The sequence below is a fragment of the Trachurus japonicus genome, chromosome 23 (assembly GCF_045865225.1).
Source record: "Trachurus japonicus isolate A0001 chromosome 23, Traja_1.0".
In the NCBI taxonomy this organism is placed as follows: Eukaryota; Metazoa; Chordata; class Actinopteri; order Carangiformes; family Carangidae; genus Trachurus; species Trachurus japonicus.
The window spans coordinates 14534846-14556761 of NC_140929.1; the positions used below are offsets into that span (position 1 = coordinate 14534846).

Consider the following 21916-nt stretch of genomic DNA (forward strand, 5'->3'; position numbering starts at 1 on the left):
TATTGCCCCTAATCCAGTGAGACTCTCTGTGCGAGAGGAAGTGTAGAGGTTGAAAAGACACTTCCAGTTAAAAAAAGAGAAAGTCTGCACATTCATTTACAGTGACTCCACACACACTCACTCGCATACTGTACACACACACATACACACTCACTCTGTCTTCATCTCCTCTGCTCCTTCAACATTAGGGACCACTGAGTGTTAGTTACCTCTGGCACGAATGCCAACTGTGCCCGCTAATCGTCCGGCTTTTCCACCACTTTTGCGCCTGCTTCCCAAATCTCATGTGAGAGGCTCTAACCGACTGGAAAATTCTTAACTGACCTTTTAGTCTCTGCGCTAATTTAGTTGGAATGGTAATGACATCGTTACATATTCAAACCAAATTGCCTTAATTGTGAGTCTACAAGTGGAATGCATCCGTTGCGAGAGTTTGAATTAGAACCGACTTGAAAGATGGAAGGGAATGTGGGGCCGAAGGCGGCGAGAGATGGAGGAGCGAGGGGTGAGGAGGAGGTATCGGCGGTCATTTGTGGCATGTGTTGATAAATAGGATAAAATGTCAAGTTTGAGAGACTCCGGTGGATGCAGTGGTTCTCAGATGATAATTATATGCCCACTTAGCTATAATGAGCTGCTGCAGTTATGGGCTGGGATGAGTGCTGGTTGCATAGACAGTACAGAGACAGAGGATGAGACTTAGGGGGTTATTAAAAGTACATAACCTGCATATACAATATTAATAGGTCTTATTAGCTATATACAACTACTACCCAGTCCTATCTATCCAAAACAATCATTTAAATAAACACAAAGTAACATTTACTAATATTTTTGAACTTTATTAAGAGAAACACTATGAAATTAGAAGTATAAGATTAGTTTTACACCACTTGTGCAGATACAGGCAAATCTCCATTAATGGATCCTGCTACAAGGACACAAACCACACACTTAAACTGTGCATGACCAACTGACTTCCTGTAAGCAGAGGACACCTCAAAATATGCTAATTCAATTCAAAAATAAATGCATTCTTGTGTGTATATTTATGATGTTAAAACATAATTTCCTGTCCTTTTTGCTGCCTCTTCACCTACAAGACGCGGCAACAAGCGTGACATGTTTGCGGGCATGCAATCCCGTTTTGGCAAAATAGAGTTGATGACAGTCAAAACCGGACAGAGGGGTGGGGGTGGGGGGGCACTGGGCCATCTCTCACTCATCTGAATATATACTCAAGGTTGGGGAGAAAGGGAGAGAGAGAGAGAGAGAGAGAGAGCGAGCGGGAGAGAGAGAAAGATCTTATTATTCAGAACTTGCAGCCTGCTAACTTTGATTCTCATCCATCCATGGCATGGCCAAAAGGTAGCATTTAATGAAGTGTGATTCAGAGAATAAATGATGTCATATTGGAGACAGTGCCTTGTGTTCGCCTGGTATTGGTGTTACGAGGGTTTCACCAATGAAAAAATATGAGACTCATTTTCAGCCCTGATAGGCTAACAGAATATTCATGTTTGTCACATGGCTGGGCTGCTGTGTCTGTGTGATTCTCCTGACTGTAAATTTGAAATCCACTAGAAATGTCTCTTTGTTACGTCTATTCACTTTGGCACGTACAGTAGGATACACAACCGTGCCCATTCTGCCCCCTGCTCCAAAATCTTCGTCCTGCCTCCCCAGAAAAACTGGGGGAGCCTTAAAACTGAAGACTTAACTGTTCATTTAAGAATTCTGTCTGAATTGCCCCCACCATCAAATGCAATTAGCTGCTCTTTCATGTGTGCTTTATGTAATGCAATACTTCATTAGCATCATTCATTCATATTCAGGCATGGATTATAGGCTGCAAATTCTTTATTGGACGAGATGGAACCAAGCTGCTGGAGTTTTGAAGATTAAAAAAAAAAGCTACAGAGAGAGTGAGAGAGAGGGAAGAGAGGAGGAGTGAGAGAGAGAGATTGAATAATAAAAAGGGAGTTTGATTCCTGATGGAATTATGGGATAATTATGCTATCTTGTGATTATCTACATTCTATGATGAGAGGTGATGAGGAAAATTATTCTATTGAAAGCAGGCACTTACTAAGCAGCAGAAACACGCTAACAGTGTTTTGCTCTCAAACATTTCAAAACGTCTGAAATTGGGAGAAAAATGTATCATCTTAGCATTAAATTCAAACACTGGTTGGGAGAGATGCGTTTATAATCATTCAATCTTAAAGAAGAAGGCAAGAAAAATAAGATGGAGAATGACATCATTTTCCCTCCTCAATGACACCTTTCACAATTTTGGATTCTCTTTTTTTCTGTAACCAATTTCAGCAGCACTGCGGGTATTTATGTCAACATTGCACCATCTTCACCACTCAGCTGTAATTTTCAGGTGTTTGTTGTTAAAATGACACATCTTCTCTTCTTTCATTCCACTTTTGAGTGCTGCTGCGGCCACCGTGCCAAACAGTCATCAGCAGCCAACAGGTTGTTTTGGCTATTATATCTATCACAAAGAAATGACCCTGCGCTTTAGCCAAGGACTCCACCGCTCTGCCATCTAATACACTCCCAAACTCTATTGTCCTCTCACGGCGCACAATAGCTGATAAGAAGCAGATGTAACTTGGTATTACAAATCCCATTCTCCCCTTTCATCTTCTCTCACTCACTCAAACAACTGCCTGGTGGTTAAACTGTTCATTTTCTGTGTGGGGGCCCCCGCATTCATAGCAGAGCCTGTTTACGGAGGCCGGAGCAATATGCACTCACTGGTTTGGGAGATGACTTAGGTTCCGAGGGCCGCATGTGCAAGTGGGCCATCATCGCCTGAAGACGCTCACGTTCTTTAGAAAGCTGTTAAGAGACAAGGAGAAGAGACTATGTTAGAGTGGATTAGAGGAGAGGAGAGAAGAAAAGGAGGAGAGGAGAGGAGAGGAGAGTGAAAACAAAGCAAAGGTTTCATATAAACCAAGTGAAAACGAGACAACAGTTCTGCTTGTGATGTAAGGAGACTATGAGAGGCTGTGGGGGGAGAGGGGAGAGGGTGCAGACAGGTCAGGCAAAACAAATAGCATTTCATCTTTTTGTCAATAGCAGAATTTAGGTCAGCGAGGCTCTGACAGTAACAAGCTACTTGGGCCATAAATTAGGTGGTCCTGAGTGTCTGCTCAAAGTCCTGTGGACACTGTTAGGGGGATGGAGCGCAGCCAGCAGCTGCTGAGAGGTGAAGGGGTCTTCCAAACAGGGTGCCAGGCGGCCCCGCCTCCCCGGTCCAGTTAGTGGCCCCAGCCATCGCCTATCATCAATCTAATTCACAGGGAGTGACAGGGACTGGACCATGTGAAAGGCTCAACCCCCCCCACCCGCGCCCTTAATACACACACACATACACACACACGGACAAAACATACAGAGAAACAGACAAGCAAGTAGGCGTGCACACACACACATACACTCAGAGGTGCACACATACACAGAGCTGGGCCTCATTACGAGTGACGGCTCTCATGGAAAAAAAAAAGAGGATGGTGGGAGTAAGAAATGCAAGAAAGGGAGAGAAGAGAAGAGACAGGACCGACAACACAAGTGCACCACTGTAATTGGTCACACTGTAAAGAGCAAGCTCCAACAGTGTTGGGTTGCAGTAAAAAACAAAACACAAAAAATGAGATCAAATTGAATGAATTACTTGCATCCTTTTTTCTAATTTGTTTTCTTTCCACATGTCTTCTGCTTTTATTTACTTTGGGACTTGTAAGAACTCCCCAGATGCTTAACAATTAAATTTAAACTGTTTATAGGACCAGAAAATAACTGTACGGAGGCACAAAGCCTGGCTTCATGCAGGTTTTTAGGACTGTGGTCATATGCCTTGTCAGGAGATGGTGAGAACACAGGTTACAGCTGAATCTCTTTATAGTATGTACCACACTCCTGCCTCAGTATTAAACCCAATTTAATAATAATAACTTCCTACACTGAGAGGAGCCGGTCACCCCCGACCCAAAGTATGTTACTGGTGCAAAGCCTGAAGAAGCGGGGCTCTGGTTTGAGTTGGTGGACTGAATATTTCCAGCTGTCACTTTGTTTGAGCCTAATTTAAAACATACATATCTATTTGTTTCTAAAGGAAGAGGAGCGGTTGTCGGCAGTGCTGAGTAATAATGAGAGCGCTCAATCAGCGCTCTCATTATCTAGCCAGCATGACTCCTTAATAAGGTCACGCTCCACCTACTGAAAATAGTTCCCTCCTTTTGAGCTTTCTTCAGGTGCAAAGTGCAGTTAATTAACACAGCAGACCGGGAGAGATGCGCTCGCTATTAATTGGAAAGGAAAAAAAGAAAGCAGAGAAAATAAAGCATACGCTTAATTCAATTAAAACAGCCGTAATGGCTTTCGTTGTAAGGCCTGAGGATTCCTTTGTTTAGTGGCTTTGTTGAATTCAGCAGGTCCTGCTTGTCTGGAAATATTAAGCGGACCACAGTGTGGCCTTTCTCTCACTCACGCAACTTTCAAAAAATAAAGTTTTGACTAGATGATTGGTGACTTAAATGAGGAGGGAGTTCATTCAAGTAAAAACAGACAATGATAAAAAAAAAAAATGGAACAATTCGCAAAAAGCTTTGTTCCAACTATGTACTGAGGTGTTCTTTTTTCTTTTTTTTGTTTAAAAAGAAAACTTACCTGTATTTCCAGCTGCTGTACGACTTGCATCTGGACTCTACACTGAGCTGTGCTCCGATCATCGAGGGCATGTTCACTGTTTAGATGCCTGCAGGGAAAGACAGGGAGAGAGAGGTTAGACCCTCCAGAAATCAATCAAATGTGTCACAGCTAGCAGAGAATTAGTATTATTTTAACTACAATCAATATTGTGGGGGATAATAATTACAGTATCAACTTCACCACTGTTTTGTTTTTAGGATAATATTTCTATACTGGGATAATTATCTATAGGATCCTGTTAGGAGGTATTGTTCCTCTGTGAAATGAGGTAATTAGAAGTAACATGACGGTGTGTGGCGCCATGTTTAACATGACAATAGGCCTGTGCCAGTTTAGATGGCTAACTTCAGTGCCACCCCGAGCGCTGCTTTCTACAGAGAATAAAAGATGCTAGCCCAGCAGAACGGCTTTGTCTCCTTCGTTTACCGAAAACAATACACACAATTTAACACCAGCAACATTTGACACACAAAAGCAGCTCTTCAACTGAAGGTGCATTATCCTGCAGCAGACATATTAAATGTATCTGGTGTGTTCGCCTCATTAGAAGAAAAAGGCAGCCAGACAGCCATAACAGTCAATGAGGGTTTTTGTCTTGATTGGATTTTGTCTGTAGGACACAAAAGAGCTTCACCATTAAGATAGACCTTTATTCCAGAGCACACATACACAGACACACGGACACACAGAAACATAGTACACAAATATGGGGCGAAAAGGGGTTTCTAAAGTGTTGTGATGCTGGGTAATGAGCCTCTATCTAAATGATCATTGGTGACAAACTCACAAAGCAAGCTTTGAGGAGGCATGCTTATGAAATGCCAGAGCTGCCACTTTATCTCCAGTAATTATAGGTTAGCTTGCAGACCCTTCAATGATCATTTACAGCGCTGCCTCCAGTGCATTAGAGGGAGTACAAAATCTCTCCCTCTCTCTCTGGCTTTCACTTTATCTAAGAACACACACACTCACATTATCATGAACTTGCGCAAACACTGATTGGCACACAAAAAAGTGCTCCCACACACACATACAGATGCAACATACAGAAATACACACTCCCACCACATATTCCCCCCACATGCTCTTCCGAACCCCTCACTTCTTGTTTATCTGGGACGTGCAAAACAAGACAACTCATTGAGCCGGCTTCTCTTGGCCTGCCAATCAAAAGCTGAATAGAACGTTTTGTAATCACAATAGCTCTGTACCTTTCAATTACACCACACACATTTAAAAACCCTTTCCATCTCATCCCTGCTTATACTTTTGTAACCATTCCAGGTCTAATGCTCAGAAATGTTTCATTATAAATCAAGAATGAGGTAGCATTAAAAGAGGAGGGGTGGCGGGTGGGACGGATGAGGGATAGCGGCGGAGAGGGGAGGGACGAACTGGTGGATTTCTCCAGCCCTGTGCCTAATTGCTGTTTCAGAATGCGCATGCAAAAAGGGGGCATTTCATTAATCATTTAATCACGTCCCTCGCAGGATGAGGGAACTAATGTTGCAAATACCCTTTTCATTTCACTGCCCATAATGCTATCTTATGCACTTGATGTATGGCGTGTGTCATGAATTACAGCTGCTTCAAAAGCACAGAGCGGGCTGCTCGCTGTCCCTGAAGATACCTCATTACAAAAAAAAGGGAGGCGTAAAAAATCTTTATTAAGTTTGCCTCTCGTCGACAAGCGGCTTGTTTTTCTTCTATTTTGCCAACGTGTGTATGCGTGTGAGTGTGTTTGTGCGTGAAGGCCTCGCTACAGTCCTCCAGCCGGTTCTTCTCACACACACACGTTTTACTGCTGGCCAGTTAGCAAGGTGATTACAGGCAGATTACTACATGCATTTATGAAATATTCAAATGGCAGCATGTCCTACTGTGCATTAATAATGCCACAGAAAAAAGGAGGAGGGGGCTAGACACAGACAGGCAGACAATAATGAAAGAACACCTTATTTACTGAGATGTGGGCAAGAACACACCTCTCTGAACTACAAAACTGTCTTCTTTAATTACACAGAATCCCTTTACTCTCATTTTATTTCCTTCCAAGCCATTTTTCTCTTGTGTTTTTTTCATCTATGTGAGAAAAATGTCACTACACTGCAGCTCTGATCTTTGTTTGCCTCTAATTATAACCAAACCTGAATAATGTGTACTGTAAGTGGAAATGTGAAGTGCTCTGAAGAAATGGAGCCAGAGAAGCTGACTGTAGCATCAAGCTGTAACCATTTCAACTCAGAGGTGGAGGGCGCGTGCTTCACCGTCAGGCCTGTGTTTGTGTTTACTGTTCCAGCCTCGTTTTAGAGCCACATTGATTTCTACCCTGAAGAGGGAATTACCCACGTGATGAAGACCATGTGAGAACAGGGAGAGAAAAGGATGGAGATGTGGATTTAGAGATGTAGCAAAGGTAGAGAAATCAAAGCAAATAAAGAGACTGATAAATGGAGATGGAGGAGGAGGAGAGGGGGGTGAGACGTAGATGTTGTTTTTCAAGCTCTTGATATAGATTTGTTTTCACTGGATGCTGCAGTTCCTCTCCTTTTCTTGAAGGGAAGGGAACAAAACATCTCAGAGGTTTTTCCCCACAGCTGTGAATATGAATATGTATTGGCCATCAACGTCCACTAAGGGCCCAATAATAAATCTACTCAAGCCAGCATGTGTGGATGATGCATTTCTGCTAATTGTCTGTGTGTATTATCAGGGGCGACGAAGGCCCAGCAGAGAACAGCAAGTTAGACCCCCGAACTGTGTCCATGTGACACCAACACACACACACACACACGCGCACTGACACCAGCTCCTTCCGATAAGAAACAGAAGATAAATAAACACGGCTGTATGTAGCTACATGCGTGCGTTACCTACTAGTGTGCACAAACAAGCGCATACACACTCACACTCACGCACTCTTCCCATGGTGGTGGTGCATAAGTAATGCCCCGGCCTCCGTTTTAAAGGTCTTGTCACAGAGCAGCAGACATGTGGAGGTGTAGAGGGAAACTCTGCTATCCAGGGGCCAGGGGCCTGACTGCCTGCCTGCCTGCCTGCCTCCACACTGAGTGTGTGCATGTGTGTGTGTGTGTGTGTGTGCATTTCATAGAGACAAAGACACTTGGCTGCTGCCTTGTGGGTTTAATTAGCAGCGGGTTACAGACACCAACGTTCAGGTTAGCGGCTGAGCTTGCCATTTTAACATGGAGTCTGCTTCCCTGCCAGTAATAACGAGAGTGGAGTGGTGACAGAGAGTGGAAGAGTAAAGTGTGTGTGTGTGTGTGTGTGTGTGTGTGGGAGCAAGTATCTGTTTATGTGGAGATTGACTGTACGTTACTGAAGTGGGAGGACGTTCATTTAAAAGAGGGTATATGAGGGAAAAGGCCACACATGAAAAATGCTGCTGCAGAAACATCAACCCAGACAATCAAGTTTTTTTTTCTTTATCATTTTAAGCTGAGAGAAGCATAAAATCAAGGATGATTTAAATGAATCCAAGTGTAGCAGCAGTTGTGCAGGCAAATATGGCTTCATGAGGTTATGCAAATTATACATATGAGGAAGCATTTATTGCATTTTCTGTTTTTATATTCATCATAAAGGCTTGCTGCAAAAATAGCTCCAGCACATGCACTAATAGTGGTAATGTTTCTCCCTCTCATCTCTACACAAATACACACACACACACACACACACACACACACAGACCCCCGACACCCACCACTCAAGAAACATTCCCAGCAATATTATTTCATTTTGAACTTCAGAGAGCTAATTCAGGGTGCCAGCCACCTCGCGGCTACCTTTTCCAGGTGAGAACACTTAAAAGCGCGCTGAAGAGCTATTAAATGCTGATCTTGACAAGTTTCTTCATGCAACAAAACAATAGGTGACTAAACGTGTCACCGCCGCTGAGCTGAGCTCCTACAGCGAGCTACGAGACGCCAGCTTGACTTGTGTCCCCCCCACCTCCCCTTGCCGCCGCCACAGCCGCCGCCGCCTCTCCTCCTCCCCGCACACGTAACCCACACCCAACTACCAACATCTAAACTGTCATCTAAATCTGACACCCGCTTTATGTAACCCCGTTTAAACTGTGCCTGTATGTGTGTGTGTGTGCGCGCGTCTGTGTGTGTGCAGTCGACTGGCATCTCCGGAAACATAAAAGGCCTCCCTCTGACACCGACAATCACTGCTCCAAGGCACGCCACAGAGCAGCCATCTTTGTTCTGATGACGAGTCTGCCTTCTTTGTTGGCGTCTGTTTTTCATGTGCTGGCTGGGTTACAGTATAGAGCCAGCCTTCTGACTTGCAGGGATGTGTTGCAGGGTGGGGTGGGGTAAAGTTGGAAGGAGAGGAGGAGGAGGGGGTGGAGGGGGGGCTGAACCAAGACAGTGCTCTGTTTTGTAGCAGCCAATGTTCTGGCAAGTGTTCTTACAAAACCGTCTGCCAACCTGTGCTTTCGCTTTCAAGTTGTGAAATCTACCTGTTTTCTCTCCGTCTGTCTCCCTCGCTCTCTCAGTTTGTCTTTACAACCTTGCATCCTTTTACAGCGGTTTACCAGCTTAGCGCATTCACAGACACAGCGCTTTATACAGTGTTTCTCTGCCCCTCACCTAAATAACCAGCTAAGCCACCAAGACACAGTATCCTGAGAGCACACAGACTTAGGTGTGTTTGTGTGTGAACAGAGCGTACAGTGCAAAGGGATAGACTGATGTCTTCTTTAAGTAAGTGTACCAAGGTGATAGGACAAGATATCAGAAAACCTGCTAATCCGATACAGGCTTGCCATCTCACACACACACATCTGTTCCCAAGCTGCAAGACAAACTCCTCTACCTGGACTGGTGTACATGTAGTCCAGGCTGGACACTGGAGTGTATATAGCAAACTGGCTTTTCATAAAATTACACAAGCTGATACCTATGGATGTGCTATATCCCACTCCAGAAAATTGACTTTGACATTAACATGTATGTGGCACATTTTCCACAGGGGATGAGCAAACACACTTGTCAGGCGAGAGTTGTAATATACATTCACCTCGGATTCATTTAAATCCATCGCTGTCACTTATGATTCCACTGAGTGTATTGGATGTCTTGACAAGGGTGTGAAAATGCAGCCTAATGCTCCGTCTGACTGGTAAACACCAAATTTATTAGAGTCACTTCATTTTACACACACACCTTCTAGCTTTAATTCACAAGCTGCTGTAGAATTAGCGAACGCCTGACCTAAATCCTCCAGCGGATCCCCATGGGTGGACCAGTTTCTTGTATCAGTATAATTTTTTTTTTTGAAAGCTTTCTGCAACTTATTACAGTCACCACTGTAGAAAAATGCATAATTTGGAAAATACACCGGAACAATGTCCTGATTTCAAGAGTTTATGCGAATTCACATGGACATTTACAGCCCATGAAAAACACTCGCCAGATCGTTATTTCACAGTTAATTACAAATCTAATTAGAATATTCAAATTAAAGCTTTCCCTTTCTTTTCTTCTCTGTGTGAGAGCAGGGAGCCAGGGAAAGAGTGATAGTGAGAGAGGGGGAGAGAGAGAGAGAGAGAGAGACAGAGAGAGAGACTCTCAGTGAGTGGCAATGTGATAACCTGTAATCAGCAGTGCTGCAAACACCTTCTTCCTTTGATGTCCCCCCACTAACATCCTGGCAACAAAGCCGGCCAATTACAAATGAGCTAATTAACTAAATTGTTGATGGAGCATGAAGAGTTCATTCGCTCTGGCGCCTGCACCATGACAACAGTGAATGGGGGCCTTTGTTGTGGAGGTAAGTGTGCGGCCGTGCGAGTTGCCATTAGCTTTTGACGCTTTTTCACAAACCTATCAGGCCCCTCCACGCCAGGAAGGAGATTTGTTATGGATCAGAGTTGGTTTGAATCCTGCGCCGCTAGAGCTGAACCCTGTCAACCGGCTGTCTGGAAGGTCACAGTGTGCTCTTTGAAAAGGCAGTGATGTTTTCTTTGTTAGGCTCCTCTGAACCCAGAGAGGAGGTGTCGTACTGCAGGGGACAACTTCTGTGTGTTTTGCGGTCAATATTATCATATATTCCGACGTTGTGTTAAAAGAGTGGACATCATCTTCAGGAGAACATCTGTGCGTGCTCTTACTTCAAAAACTGTCCGAAGTCCTCGCAGATGTTCTCACAGCCGGGCCACTTGCACACGCCGTGACCGTACAGGGGGTGGGTGCCCCCACTTTCTTCATGTAGTGAACTGGAGGCGGTGGAAAAGAGAGAAACAGAAAGAGAAATTAACAAACAAAAGCAAAGAGGAGGAAGGAGGAGGGATGATGGGCGGGAAGAAGGTTTGTGTGAGGTCCCAATCAGATATGAAGAGATGAAATCAGGTCAGCCGAGGTGAACAATCAGTGATTAAGCTGTACTGCCATGTTGACAGCGGCTGGTTAAAATAGGAAAGAAAGAATTATTCCGACCATTCATTTCCAGTCCATCTAAATAAACACAATATGCAACCACATGACTACATCTCAGCTGAACATAAGTTCACGCTGACATCCCCAATGGAAATCTACAGTAGAGTGAACTGTAGCTTTGTCTCCACCGCAGCCACCATCCCATCTTGTAAAGCTATTATGGGGAGGAGGGGTGGAGGCTTTCAAGTAAACATTAAAAATCCAGACAGCCATATAATTTTCATCAGGAGATTAATACTGTGTGTAACTTATGTTCTTTGAGGACAAGGGGAGCAGGGGTGCTCAGGCGTTTTTCAAATGGCACCCAAATAAGTTACGACCCTGCCTAGACAGCACATCCTATTAAAGATGACAGTTTAACCTTTAGTCTTGGCACTGCTGCGCGCGTCTGTCTGTGTGTGAAAATGTGAATAAGAGCACGATGCATGGTCTGTGTGTGTGTTTGTCTGCTTATAGGTTATGTCTGCTGCGTGTTTGTGTGTGGTCGATGACTATGTGCATGCATGCCGGCGTGTGTGGTCCATGAATATGTGTATGTGTGTGTGTGTGTGTGTTAGCACTGGCACAGCTCACACTATGTTTTACAGGGGAGGGGAGGGGGGTTTCCCATATCGATCTGTGACATGTTAGTAAGCAGTGCTCCTGACAATACTCCTTGTTCGATCATTATGAGACACCACACACCCCCCGGGACATAGGCAGATAAAAAGTCTTTTTCACCCCCCTCTTTCTTCCTCCTCTTCTCATTCCCTCCCTACCTCTCTCTTTCCTTCTGTCTTCCTTCTAAAGATATCTTTTTCAAGCCTCCTTTTAGTGGTACTGGAGAGATAGCATCTACTTTAAACCAATTACACAGCACTTCCACCTCCAGTGTGAGTCTCTACCGAGCATCCACACAGACACACACGCACACACCGCTACCCTAAGTCCTTATTATAATATCGCCCAAGAAAAGCCTTTGAATAATGCATGGGCCAGATAGGCAGATATGTGAACACTCAGTGTTTTGGTGCTGGGTGCATTTATAAAAGACGCCATCACAAGGATAAACATCCTGGAAACGCCACTCAAGGCATCACGTATTCTGTTTACATGACAAGTAAGCAAGGAAGGTAATTTTCAAAAGAGGAAAAAAAAAGAAAGAGCGAAAGCACTAAATACTTAATGTACAAGCAGGTTACCTTGTCTTGCCTGCCAGAGAGGCTTGTTGTAAGTGTGCCTGCCTGCATGACTTCCTTTTCCTTGCTTTTGATATCTGTGTGCAAGCTAAGTGCGTTCAATGGCGCACGTGGTCCCCAGGGAGAACAAGGCTATATTTTTTTATACTATCAAGACACTAATAAACTATTGAACAAATAAACAAAACATCCTGTTTTCCCTGTAGTAGCGATGCTGTTATTTTAAACGAGGACAAACACTCTGGATGTTGGTGTGGTGTTCCAATGTGTTTCTACATCAAATCAAGATGCAACAACAACAAACATGTGTGTCAACTTTTCATCTTCGCTGCTTTTTTTGTGGTAGTAAGGTGGGCGGGTGACATTTCAGTTATTTTACCTCTCTCGCTCCCTTTCCCGTTCCCTTTCCCTCTCTCTTCTGTGGTTGAGGGCTGGGGACTGTCCGTTGGCGATGGAATGGTGAGAGATGGGCGGCGACGCTTTGGCGGGATTGGAGGAGGAGGTAGTTGAAGAAGAGTTGTTGGTGGAGAGGTCTAAACCGCCGCCGCTCCCGCCGGTGCCGGTGCCACCACCGCTGCTGCTGTGTTTGATGCCGTTGTCCTCCATGCTGTGAGCGCCGGCTCCGGTCACGTCCTTCCACAACTGCTGGAGCTCTGCAGGGCTCAGACCGGCTGGAGGAATCAAGATGGAGAGAGACTTTTTTTTAAAAAGGAGACAGAGAGGACAGGTAGGATCAGGTGGTAACAGGTGTCTGTATCCGGTGTGAGCTAGGAAAGCTGTCTGCATGAAGGCTGCATGACTCGAGGCCTTGACCTCACTAAGTGACTATCATCCTGTGCTACTTCACTGCCCACCTGAATTTGAACTCATACTCTGCGGATCAATAAAACCGCTCTGTACCGCTCTCCCTCTTCTCTGCCCGGTTAGATATCGATATTAACAGATCACTCATGTCGTCCTCACACTCAGACATTTGTGTGCTTTATAGAAGGAACTTTAAAACATTGATTATAGAAATAGAAATGTGAGCGTGTTGCATCTGAGATAAACAAGCTTTGTCCATCGCTTATTTTCAGCTCGGCCTCTAATTAGGCAATATTCACTCTCCTTTGATTTCCCTCTCACATCTGCCTGGTTGTTGTTTTCTGTCCGCGCCATTTTGGTGGTAAACAACAAACATAGGTGTTTACTTGGCTCAGGAAGAGAAAATGGAGCCTGCTTCTCTCTCTTTCCTTCTCTCTCTCTCTCTGTCTGTGTCCCTTTATTCCTCTCTTTCTCCTCTCCTCTGGCTCTCAGTGAAGGCAGTAAACAACAACAACAACAACAACCGGGGGAAGAAAGGGGGGGGGGTTGAGTAGCTGGGGAATAGAAACAGAGATGGAAAAACAACAAAAAACAAACACAGGCAGAGCTGTGAGAGAAACACAGGTAGACAAAGAAAAGCCATAATCAGACAAGAATAGAGAGAGACAGAGAGGACGAATGGAAGACTAAACAAAACGATCATGTGGAGAGTTAGGGGAAAAAGTGGATGGCAGAAGAGCATACAAATGAGGCAAAGGCAGACAGTCAAACATACTTTGTGACATACTTAGAGAGGATATAGGTGCATACTAATGAGAAATTGAAAAACAGGGAAGACAGAAGAGGAGAGTGACAGAAAGGGTCTGGAGTCACATGATGTGAAGCTGACAGCAGAAAGAGACAATGAAAGATGTCCAGACAGAGTCAAACACACCCGCAAACAAAACACAGGAAGCATGTGACCACTACTGCTGCGAGTCACGTGCTCAGGATCAACACGACCACATCCAACACTTCCCCTCTCCCTCTTAATCCCGCTGCTTCCTATCCCATGGTCCTCCCTCTCTTCCTCCTCCGCCTCCTCCTCCTCCTCCTCCTCTTACCTGACGGGGGCAGGGTCTGTCCGGGCAGGGCGGCTTGGCCGGGAGCGGGCCCGGGCAGCGAGAGCAGGCCCTGCCGCTGCATGTTGAGCAGGTGCTGCTGCTGCTGGAGCTGCTGCATCTGCAGGAGCTGCTGCTGGAAGACGAGCTGCTGGGCGGCCAGCTGCTGCTGCTGCTGCTGTTGCTATAGAGAGGAGGAGGAGGAAGAGAGGAGCAAGAGAGGAGCGGAGAGGAGAGGAGGGAGGGAAAATTACAGGCGAATTAACAACTGCGAGAGAGGGAGAGAGAAGCGAGAAGATGGTGTTTGTACTGTGTGCGCTCGCAGCCTGCGCTCACTCGCCTCTGTCGTGACCTTAGCTATACCTCTCTTCCTCTGTGTCTCTGCACGCTCTCCCTCTCTGTCTGTCCTCACTTAGTCTTCCCTCCTGTTTTTTTGGGCTGTACCACACCGCTGTTGCCTTCTCATCTCTTTGTGTGTGTCCATGAGAACACAATCACAAACAAGCACAAAGCTGTGCTGATACACCAGCTTTCAAGCCTGTCAGTGTATGTGGCTTGTGATTGTGTATGATACTAAGCCTCTGGTATAATCCCCCATCCCACACCCCCCCACACCCCCCTTCCCCTCCACCCCTGATAGTTAATTGTCTCGCCTTCACTGATGGTCTGTTACAGCTTATGTGGCCAGAGGGAGCCAGCAGAATGAGAGATTTACAGCATCACGTGCGTGTGAATGCACGGACGCAAATATAAACACACACACATGCACACATGTGCACAGTGCCCCCCCCCCCCCTCTCACCCCCTGTTCCGCTCTCCTCGCTGCCTCACAGAGTTGTTTATGGCTGGGCCAGACAGTCAATTGCGTAAGCTGGGTGCAAAACAACAACAACAACAACAAAACAGAAAAACATCGAGCTCAGTCACTGCAGCAAAACAAGTCAGAGAGGTAGTGAAGCTTTGGCTTGAAGCTGCGAGACAGTGCCATATCACAAATGTCTATTTTAAGTGATAAAACACACACAGAGAACTTAGGTAATAATTGGCGTCAGTCTGCACTCAGTCTTTTTTGTCATTCACATTAAAGAGGAGTCAATGAATAATATCTTGGCTGTAACTTTTGGTGTTTTTCCTCCCCTCTCCTCTCCATACACATGGATGTGGATGTGCATAAAGCATGTCGTGATCATATGTTTCTGTGTGTTTGTACCAGGGTGTACCCTGAAAAAAGCACGGAGGTGGAGGCACAGGGGGTGGGTAAAACTTGTGATGCGCTCACTGGAAAACAGGCTGCATAATGGAGTGATGGAGGGAGGCAGTTTGCCCTCGCTACACCTCCACCCTGCCTCAAGAGAAATAAGGGAGCAATTTCTATTCCATATTTGATGGCGGGGGCCCTGAAAAACTCTATTCACAAATCCAAACAGAAACAAAGCCGCCGGGAGGTCAGTTGCAGCTTCCTGTAGGGGCAGCATAATGGGCTGCTTGAGGAGACACTGAGAGGTGCAACACAGAGAGAAGAGAAAAAAAAAAAGAAAAAGAAAAAGGACAGAGTGTGCGTGTTTATATGATACCTTTTTTTCTGATCAATTTAACTGCTTCCACACGTACTGTGTTGTCTGGATGAGTCTCGCGACTGACTCTCAGGGCTCAGCACCGACGCGGTTACGCAAATATGGCCTTGGCTGTCACGCTCGTCTCCTCTGATAGCCACAGAGAACGAGACAGAGCCATGTCTGTCCACCGTCTGCCTGTCACTGTGATTTATGAGCGTCGCCCGCTGTAACTTTAGCAGTGGTGCGTGGGCTTGCGTGTGTTTTTTGTGCGCCCACGGAAACAGTTCATTAACGAGCTGGACCTGGGACCCTTTGTCTCCGGTGTCCTTTCAATAAATCAATGAGCGTGCGCGAGTATGTGCGTATGCGTGGTTGTTTGTGATCGTCACTTGGAACACTTCATTAATGGTGCCGTTCCCAGGAAACGCTGCGGCAGTGGAGCTGGCGTTGTGTTTTAGTGTTGGTGGACAAAGTTAAGAATTCAATTTAAACAGGCACGTATCCTACATTTACAGACACTCCCCTGTTTCTACTAATGTACGACTCCAACTTTTGAGTCATTTACATCTTTGGTTGCGTGTGGAAACCAGACGTATGGAGCACCTACCTCTTTAGCCTGTTTGCCAGGGTGTTGCTGCTGGAGAAGCTGCAGATGAAGCTGCTCCTGTTGTTTCTTATAAAACTCCTGCAGGTGTTGCTGTGCACATACAGAGCAGAGAGAAAATACATACACATCAGACATATTTCATGTACCATAGCAGTTTCTTTTCATTGCTGTAAATGATGTACCTCAGACTTCATTTAGCAGATGTAAAACTCGTTCTAATTGATTCATATGGAAAAGGCCTCAAAGTGGATCCGTGACAATTAACTAGATATCTTCACTTAATCGTACTCACAGCTCCAGCTGGACTTCACATGTTGCTCATGCAGAAACTGTTGCACATTATAAATAATATTTTCTACTGCTTTTGGCATTTGTATCTTTGCTGCCTTTCACAGTCTTTTCCATATGGACATTTAATAGTCCCCCAGTTCTGTAGGGGGCAACAATTCATCATATTAACTACGCATTTGGCTGCCAGAGCGCTCTGACTTCCTTTGGAGTGGCTGAAACAAACAGAATAAACCCTCGCAGGGACAGGTTCACTACACTGAACTGATTCCTTTAACACACAGGCTGTGACAGCTATTTAAAAGATGGTTTCAGTTTTATTTCATGTAAACTTCACATGGCTGTTTGGCCTGAAGGAGAAGTCTATGAAGCGGGCCACTGGAAAGTACGGTCCAGTTCTCTGCTAACTGCCATAGAAATATCCACAGGTTTTAACAGACCCTAATATTAAAAATGAATAGGAGCCCTAGGAGCAATTGAAGAATGTTTTGTGACGCTTGTGAAGTCAGTTTATCATCATCCACCGACCACAGAACTGTGCTCTGTGCTAACTGGTTTTAATCCAGTGATTCCCTAGTTCATGTTGATTGTTCCAAACATCTCATTCACTATGATAAACTTTGTTACACTGAGTATGATTCTGTTTTCAAGTGCCCTGAAGTTGAGAGCAAAGGCACGCCATTGTACTGAAATCAAATCTAGAGTCTGAGCAGTCTTAATGAAGTGGGCTAATCAGGATGACTGACATTCTTAATTAAACAATTCTCTTTCCCTTAATCAAATCTATGAATGAGAAATGTATTTCAACTCTGACACGAGACTGTGCCAAGTGTGTGCTTTCTCAAGCTGATTCCAAATATTACATCATCTATCACCTATCATTCGGCTTCTGGTGTTCAACCCAAGTGTGCCCTACTCTCTCGGTCCCTGATGGATGCTTGTCAGGGAATTGAACCAGCGACACACCAGAGACAGTTAATTAGAGGTGACATGAACAAGTGCGTCAATTTCAGACTCCTCTTGGTAAGCGTGTCAAGGACACTGGGCTGTGGTGAGTTGGCATGACTGACTGGTGGCTCAGATACACAGTGACTCAGGGATGTTGAGGGTGGACGTGTGTGTATTAGTGTTTGTTTACACACAAACCAACGCTTATACCAAATGACAGCGTTTTAAGGTCTAAATAAGAAGGTAATAATGTAAACGTGTGATTCAGGGTCTAGTCTTGGATGTGCAGTTACTGCTCTATAGGATTGTGCTGTTTGTGTTTGTGCATCTAGCTCACCCTGCGTTTGTCAACTTGCATCTAGGCATGTGTGCGTCTGCATTCGCCAGAGGGGTTTGTACCTGAATATTTGTCTTGGTGTGTGCGCATTAAGGTGTGAGCATTGGCATGTGCATGTGTGTCCGTGTGTGTGTGTGTGTTTGTGTACCTGCTGTAGCATAACAGCCTGCTGCTGCTGGAGCAGGGCCTGGAGCTGCTGAGGGGAAAGCACCTGCTGCTGGAGGATCTGCTGCATCTGTTGCGGCGTGATCACCTGGGGACTCATCATGGCCACCGAAACTGGAACCTGGACGGGCAGAAAGAGAGAGGAAGAGGTGGTATGAGAGACAGAAAAGAGAAAAGAAAGAAAGAAAGTGGTGGAAAGCGGGATGATGATCAGATTTTGGTACAGAGGAGAGGGGCAGAGGTGTGAAGAGGGGAGGAAAATTGAAGAAGGTCAAGAGAGGCGAGTAAAACGCAAGAGCAAGATGAGTGAAATGGATGGAGTGATGAGGAAAGAAAGTTAGAAAAATAGAGCATCAGACGTGCGTCAGGCCTACTGGCATGGATCTACTGGGAGTGTGGTAATTGGTGACTGAGAGGTAGGGAGAGCAGGCCTCCCATGGCCGTGACGCCTGGCAGCCTAGAGGAGATGCTGAAGGACAGATGGGTGCTGTGCCTTTGTGTTGCTCATCTTATTTTCCTGCCTCCATCCACTGGGAATAGTAAGGGATTTAAATAGACGTAGACCTTAATTAGCAGGACCCTTGAACTCCCCCACTTTAGCATGCCTATCAGTGCTGCCATTGTAAAACAGCGTGGAAATGCACAACTCTAAAGTTGATTAAAACTACACTGATGAAGTGGACACATGGCAGGCACAATCAGCGTGATGTGGCGGGTCGTGGCTGTGAGGTTGGGGGTTCATCCTCTGCAATATTTTTATGTTTGCAATGATGGAAATATGAAGAAAAAAAGATATCATCACTTCCTTATGTAGAAGTTTTTTTAAAACTAGGTTTCTCAAGTTTTACATTCTCACTCTTGTTCTTTTTTTTCTTTCCTCTGACATGCCATTTTGAGAAATATACAGTACATGTCATATTTAACCAATCATCATTAAAATACAAGCTGTCAAAGTGCAGTAGAAGAACTTCACCAAAACAAAACAAAGACATATATCTTATATTTCCGCCAAATTCTTCTAAGACGGCAGCGAAAGTGACTTCTGAAGCATCAGATCAATAGAAAGAGATGTGTTTCTCTTCGGTCTTTGATTGTGAGCACACATTTTAACAGGGGAGAGTGGGCTAACAGACGTATTACACAGCTCCAGCTCCTCGTGGATGCTTAAAAATTGAACAACCTTTCCGGGAGAAAAGACAATACTTTTGAATTGTGTTTACTTCTGAGTCATAAAAAAATAAAATCACCCTGCAACAACGCAATGGCTCCCCAGATGACTCTCTCTTCGACTGAGTAAGACGTATATACCAACACACTTCAGACTAGCTGAGTCCACTCACCTCTCCTCTCTCCTATACGACCTTTCAAATGTCATGTAAGCAGCTTAGACACAAAATAGTTTGATGTTTTCCACACAGCAGCGTACTAATGAAACATTTTTTAGGGCTAAAATCGTCAACAAAAGATTCCTGACAGACAAGCTTCATGCTACCATGACACAATTAAAACGTCAACATGTAGCAACACCTTCACTGACACTAATTGCTGCAGTGTTTGGCATAGAGCTGCCATGACAGTAACTAGCCTATATGGTGTGTCAAGGGGCCAATAAGACATCCCTGTCCTCATCGCCAGCTAATCAAGCTGCCTTGATTACTTTCCATGCATGTCTCTTCTTCTCTCTCCCTCCTTCTCTCTCTCTCTCTCTCTCTCTCTCTCTGTCAGGCCTTGACACGTCCTTGTTTAGCTCTCCTCTCCTCAACGCCTACCCCCCACCCCAGGTTTTCCCCCCTCTTTGATTAGCCGAGACATTTGCATGGTCACTACACATTTTTCATTTTAGAAGTCATTATGCATTAGTGGCTCCTGATCGCCCGCCTTGACTAATCCTGATGAACTGAAAATCACAGCTGAAGGTCAACTTCCAGCCGGCCCCGCTGCACATTCATATTCATATTCAAACAAATCCTGCCTCCATTGTTCATTAGGGTCTTAGAGAGAAGGGACTCCATCTAAGGTGGAAGAGGTGGAGGAGGAGGAGGATGTTGTGGTACATCTCTTTTCTTCTCTGGACTCCTCGATGCGAGAGCGCAAAAAAAAAGAAAAATGAGACTGCATTCACAATAAGCGAGGTGCTGAACAAAAGCCGTCAAAAGTTTCAAATTAAACAGTCTGTGTGTAATTATGCAAATGCTGTGCTTACACCTTCAATGTTATTAACCCTTGAAGGTACATTTGCTAGGTAAGTAATTACCCCTACAGTCACTCCTGGTTTTGTGTTGGATGCCGTGACAATGGGACGAGTGCAGCTGAGAAACAACACAAGAGATACACTCATTAAGACTATTAATTGGATGCTGGCTCAAAGATGTTTTGGTTCACAAAAGGGATGCAGGCTTAAGACATGTAGGCTTTAACACAAATGTATGCGCATCTATAGATAAAGCGGAATTAAATATAAATTCTACAAACAGTTTCTTCATTGTGCAAGTGGGGAAATATCACAGTCAGATGTCTGTGAATTAATAATGCGGGATTTCAACAACAATGAATACAACCAAACAAGAAAAAAATAAAAAAATAAATAGAATCAAAACAGCAAACAACTTGGCTATGAAATGGGGAACTTCCTCTTCCACTTTCATTAGCTTTTTAGAGACGTAATGGCTGATAATCATCTTCATTTCATGACTGCTCCAAACAAAAAGAGGCAAAGAAACAGGAAGAAAAGGCAGCAGGAAGAAAGAGAGGGGAGAAAAGGCACTGGCCCACGTCCATTGTGAAGTGCAGCATAATGTTAATTCCAGCATTTAACTGCATGCTTTTCTGCTTGACGTATCAGAGGGTCCAAGATGAAAGCAGATAAGTAATTGCTCTCCTGGTTCTTATTCTTCACTGACAACCCATAAATTTAATTTTACACACACGTTCATTTACATTTTCGAGTATATGACATGATAATTGCAGGAATATAACACCTCCATTCTGCAGGATACTGCAGAAGGGCTTGATTGACGTGTGCGGTGAATTGAAAGGAACAGGAGGCTGAATTGCCTCTCCTAGAAATGATTTTGCCACGAAGGGATAAAATTAATGAGCATTTACTAGACGATGGCAGTGGCATAAACATCCACACACCGTGAATAGACTCTCTTTCATAGGAGAGGAGCCATGATATCCAATTGGGCTATGCCTGTGTTTCTCTGTAATCCAAAAGGATATATTTCCTGTGCTGGTGCACAAAAAAATATTAATGGGATTTATTAAATCGTTTGAAATGAACTGCAGCTGATGTGGCCGCTGGGGACCTTAATAACGGGAAAGGTGCCTCTCTTGTTTTTAATAGCGCAAATTTGGACAGGAAAGAGTAGCTCCCAAATGAGTTTTGGACAAGTCATTTGAATATCTCACCTTTCTTCACAAGCATTTGTGAGAAACGTGCTTGTTTTAAACAGTGCTCACCGTGTGAACCCCTGTTTGTTTATGTCTCTTGTCTTAAAGTGAACGATGAGCTGTATTGACATGAACTTTGAAGCAGTGTGGTTCGCCCTCAGAGTTGGAGAGCAAAACAAAAGACCTTTAAATTGGCTCCTGATGTGAAAACACTGGTGGGACCCCTCACCAGAACAAGCACATCATTACACCACTCCTGTCACACCCGCAGCCTGTAACCAGCCTCTCCAACGCCTTGTGGAAAGTCAAGCTCTTCTGCTGAGAGTTCAGTATCTCTTCCAGGCAAAG

General features: G+C 44.7%; 1 protein-coding gene across 13 annotated transcripts in view; it reads right to left on the bottom strand.

The window, feature by feature from the left end:
* foxp2 (forkhead box P2) overlaps window positions 1-21916 on the bottom strand; it is a 115569-nt gene that overhangs the window by 14144 nt on the left and 79509 nt on the right. For all 13 annotated transcript variants that reach the window (XM_085768722.1, XM_085768716.1, XM_085768727.1 and 10 more), the window contains 7 exons: window positions 18159-18296; window positions 16438-16527; window positions 14278-14458; window positions 12750-13041; window positions 10868-10972; window positions 4684-4771; window positions 2770-2853 (listed from right to left, as the gene is read on the bottom strand). In XM_085768722.1, coding sequence (XP_085624848.1) covers window positions 2770-2853; window positions 4684-4771; window positions 10868-10972; window positions 12750-13041; window positions 14278-14458; window positions 16438-16527; window positions 18159-18296 — 978 coding nt within the window. The remainder of the gene's footprint in view (window positions 1-2769; window positions 2854-4683; window positions 4772-10867; window positions 10973-12749; window positions 13042-14277; window positions 14459-16437; window positions 16528-18158; window positions 18297-21916) is intronic.